This window comes from Mus pahari, chromosome 5 (assembly GCF_900095145.1).
Source record: "Mus pahari chromosome 5, PAHARI_EIJ_v1.1, whole genome shotgun sequence".
Lineage (NCBI taxonomy): Eukaryota > Metazoa > Chordata > Mammalia > Rodentia > Muridae > Mus > Mus pahari.
In genome coordinates this window covers 58001741-58005970 of record NC_034594.1, presented here as the reverse complement: position 1 = coordinate 58005970, position 4230 = coordinate 58001741, and the positions used below count along the sequence as shown (strand labels likewise).

The window sequence follows — 4230 nt, the reverse complement described above, 5'->3', positions numbered from 1 at the left end:
GACCAGGCTGGTCTCGAACTCAGAAATCCGCCTGCCTCTGCCTCCCGAGTGCTGGGATTAAAGGCGTGCGCCACCACGCCCGGCTACTCACTTCTAAGTTAATGTCTAATCCCACCCTCTCCAACAGGGGCTACACACCCTCTCCAACACGGGCTACACACTGGGGAACTTTCCTGTTTCAGAATTTGACTTAAGTCTTAACTCACTGAGTTTTCTTTAGCTTTGAAGCTCTTCAGTAATCCTACCTCTTTCCCACTATAGATTAAAAAACGTTCCAAACAGAAGGCTTTGAATGCTTTGCAATTGGCTCAGCAAAGGTGAGTGGTACAGAGCGGTGCCCTGCACTAGAGAGAGGGAGTGAGCGGTGGTGGAAAGGGGCCGAGATTATTACTGTAGCTAGGGGAAGCCAAAGACAGGGAGGCCTGGCCAGGACAGGAATTTAGAAAGGAAACTTTCTGATGTTCTGTTCGTTTACAGCAGGTAAAACTACCCCACAGACTGGGGTTTACTTCTGGTCGTATAATCCTCTTCTATGTCCCTGCAGATGTCACAACACCAGCTTAAAAGGAGCATTAGAGTACCTAGCAGCTGGGAAACCCGGGGGCAGAGGGGTTTGTGGGAACCTGGGACCGGAGGCTGTAGATGCAGAGGTGCCTCTAGCTTGGTCTCCATGTTTCTCCCTACCCCTCAAATCTCCCTGGTACTGTGTGCCACAGCCACTGAGGCTGTCTTTGGGGTCTGTCCATCCAGGACAAGTCTTTTCCTTCAGTGTCCCGGCTTCTCTGTCAGGACGGCCTGTCACCTCACCAGGAGGCAGTCTACCTGGCTTCAGGGTAATTTACAGTAGCTAATTTGTGCCTTGCTAGCCCAGCTGTTGGGGGTCTCTTAGCATTTCCTGGGCTTTGTTGCAACTTGTATATCACCTGTTGTTCCGCTGGGAACTGTGAGCAGCAGCAAAAAGACATCAGTGCCCCCTCAGTCATCACCAGGACTCCCCCATTGGGCCTGGCATGAGGGAAATACATTAGTGGCAGGAATTTGGGAGCCCAGCTGGAGTTCTCTTTGCTTTCCTGTTCCTAGATGGGGGGGGGGGCAAGGGGGTGTCTGTATCCTGCGGAAGGTTCAGATTAGATCCTGGGGAGGGACTCCGTCGAGGTATGGGTCTAAGAGCCATTCAGACAAAGGTTAACCTTTAAGGGTCATTGTCTCTTTTTGGGTATATGGCGAAACCAACCCACTCTCCCCAAATAAATCTGTGCTAAAACTCTGCTTAGAACTCGGAGACAATTGAAAACTCCCCTAATCGTTTAGCCAATACCACGTGGTCTGTTCTGAAACCATACACATAAGAGCAACACTAAAAGACTGAGCAGTAACACACACACACACACACACACACACACACACCCCTAAAGAAAAAAGAAGCCACGATTTCAAAAGAAAGTGTGCGGGGGCAGGGTGGGTGGGTATACATGGGGAAGTGGGGAATTTAAGGGAGGAAAGGGGAAAATGATGTAGTTATATTTTAATTTAAATAACACAAATAGTCTAGGCCTAAAAATCAAGGGGAAGAAAAACTGAAGAAAAACAAACAAACAAACAAAAAACCCGAGTTTCAGTACCATAACGTAATAGAAAGCTTTAAGCGGAGAGGGCTATGCATGTTCTTGAATTGCAATTTTGGTAAAAAGCAAAACAAAACTCAAGGGAGTGTGTGTGAAAACATTTTCCATGTATTTCTAGCTCTGGGAACCGCTCTCTCCCTGAGGTGTAGGGGCAGACTGCTTTTTACACTTTTCTCAGGTGTAAAGGCAAGCATCTTTTTTGCCAGTCGGACTGGCCGTCAGTCCCACTCATGAAGCACACAACGTGGCAGCAGAACAAGGATAGCAGACCCCAGACCAAAAGGGAAGCTGGGGCACCGGGCGCGGCCAGCGCAGAAGGTGCGCGCGCAGGTGCAAGCACCGCCCTGGGTGGGGCTAGCGGTGATGAGGGGCGGGGCGAGCTGCGAGGTCCGCGGGCACAGGAGAGCAAAGGAAGAACCAGGGGAGGAGGAGGGAGTGAGAGAGGGTAAAAGGGGGAGTTGGAGCGGGAGGCTTGTGGAGAGGTAGAAAAGGAGTGACACAGCGGGAGGAAGCCAGGAGGAAGGTGTGTGGGAGGAGCGGAGGGGAGGAGCAGCCCGGTGCGGGGAGGAGTCTGCAAACTTTCAGTTCAAGGGCATTGTGGGAAGTAGCCTTGGTCTGAGGCTAGCGCCTCACCTGTCAGCCGCCCTGGCTGCTACAGTCACTTCTGGCCCTCGCATCCCGGGCGATCGCTGCTGTGGGGACCCGGGCGGCTGCGGCCACCATGGTGAGTAGGGCTGAGCATCGTGGTGGAGCTGGTCCGGGCGGTGCGCGCTCCAGGTGACACCTGTGGCTCCAGGGCCGAACACGCGGCTGGGGAGAGGGTACGCGCCTAGCCTGGCTCTGGGTACCGCCGAGTCACAAAGCGAGGGTGGCCCGGCTGCTCCGGACAGTGCAGGTCTCCCCGTTCCTGTGAGTCCCACGGACACCGGGCACCGCTCTTCATTCATTTCAGTTTCTTTTCTCTGATCGCTTGGTCCGAGCCAGGCGCTGGGGATGTCGCGGGGGACTTGGTACTTAACACTCGTAGGAGAGGATGCCTAGGGAAAGAGACGGTGATGGAATGGTGAAATAAAAATAACTTTCCAGAGCCGGGCGTGGTGGCTCGCCTTTAATCCCAGCACTCGGGAGGCAGAGCCAGGCGAATTTCTGAGTTCGAGGCCAGCCTGGTCTACAAAGTGAGTTCCAGGACAGCCAGGGCTATACAGAGAAACCCTGTCTCAATAACTAACTAACTAACTAACTAACTAACTAACTAACTAACTAACTAAATAACTTTCCAGAGGGAGGAGAACTCACAAACCTCAAGAAACCCGTCTGAGAGGTAACTTTTGATTTGGTGGCCTTTTTGAGGAGGTGACATTTGAGCTCCCCGAGGTTCTGGTAGAGCGCGGCAGTTGGAGGGGTGAGCGACTGTGAAGAGGAGAAAAGAAACCCCGGTTTGTGGCTGGAGAGGCAGGAAGGATACCAGGTTGCAGTTCTTCATAAAGTAGAGTTTTGGGTTTTGATTAGCTCGAATTTTAGCAGGAGTAGTGACCGTATCCGTTATACAATTCAAGAACCCTTTGATTGATGGTGGAGAATGGACTGAGATGTGTGTCTGTGTCGGGGGGCGTGGGGTGGGATTCCTATTGAGATGAAAGCTCGGAAACCTGCTGCACTCAGAAGTGGATATCCAGCTCTGGGTGGAAGCAATACCTGAGGTTTCTCTCGCGCTGGCTTTCTGCTGGGACAGTGACTAGATGGGCAGCTGGTCCTACTTCCCTAGTTGTGCACACTTCCCAAATTCTCAGAGAAGTGACCTCCTGAAGCCACTCTCAGGATGCACGACAGAGAGCAGGTGACTTTAGAAAGAAGGTTGAGTTGGGACAGTAGTAGCTGAGACACCCGGAAAGAGAGCCTAGAGGATGTAGGCAAGGTTCCCAGGGTGCCCATTTTTTGTTTGTTGAGGTAAATGCAGGGTGCAAAAAGGCCCTTGTAAATAATGGAGCAGCTCTCTTGGCTTGCTCAAGTTTCACAAGGAACAAGGTGATGGCATACCCAGGAAGATAGTTCATTTGCCTAATGGAGGTGGGATGGAGCCCAAAGCTGCTTACTTCTTGAGGCAGGAGCAGGATTTGAGGGAAGGCCCTGAGTTCTAAACAGCAATGGTGGGAGTTTTGTTTTTCTCCTCTCGTGTCGAATGACTTTCAGAATTTGGGAAGGTTCTCCAGCTTTCTGTCTAGTCCCTGCCCTCCTGTGTGTGTGTGCCTAGTTGTCCCTTGTCAGGAAATAGTTACTAGCACTTCTGGTAAGCCAGCTCCTCCCCTCCATGATCTCCGGCCTCCCTTGCAACCTCTAAACCAGGTGGTCATCTTTACTTGCCTCTGCTCGACCTCCCTCTGGGTTTGTTCATTTGTTTAGCCGGCAATGGTTCCTAACTGATGTGACAGGTGTTTATTGGTGGCCTGGAAGCCTGGAAGGATCCCAAAGGGTTTATTAGAGGGTCACAAGATCAAACCCATTTTCATAAGGATGCTAATGCTTTTAATCTGCATTATAAGACTGTAGTGAAGCCGGGCCTGGTGGCGCAGGCCTTTAATCCCAGCACTCGGGAGGCAGAGGCAGG

At 51.7% G+C, this 4230-nt stretch overlaps 1 protein-coding gene across 2 annotated transcripts in view; it reads left to right on the top strand.

Moving 5' to 3' along the window:
• The first annotated feature begins 2216 nt into the window (after positions 1-2216).
• Positions 2217-4230, top strand: part of Ap1s3 (adaptor related protein complex 1 subunit sigma 3) — a 62303-nt gene continuing 60289 nt past the window's right edge. The window contains exon 1 of one of the 2 annotated variants that reach the window (XM_021199098.2): positions 2217-2349. In XM_021199098.2, the coding sequence (XP_021054757.1) occupies positions 2347-2349 (3 nt within the window). In that variant the 5' untranslated portion in view covers positions 2217-2346. The remainder of the gene's footprint in view (positions 2350-4230) is intronic. The other variant, XM_029538949.1, reaches the window with a different exon arrangement.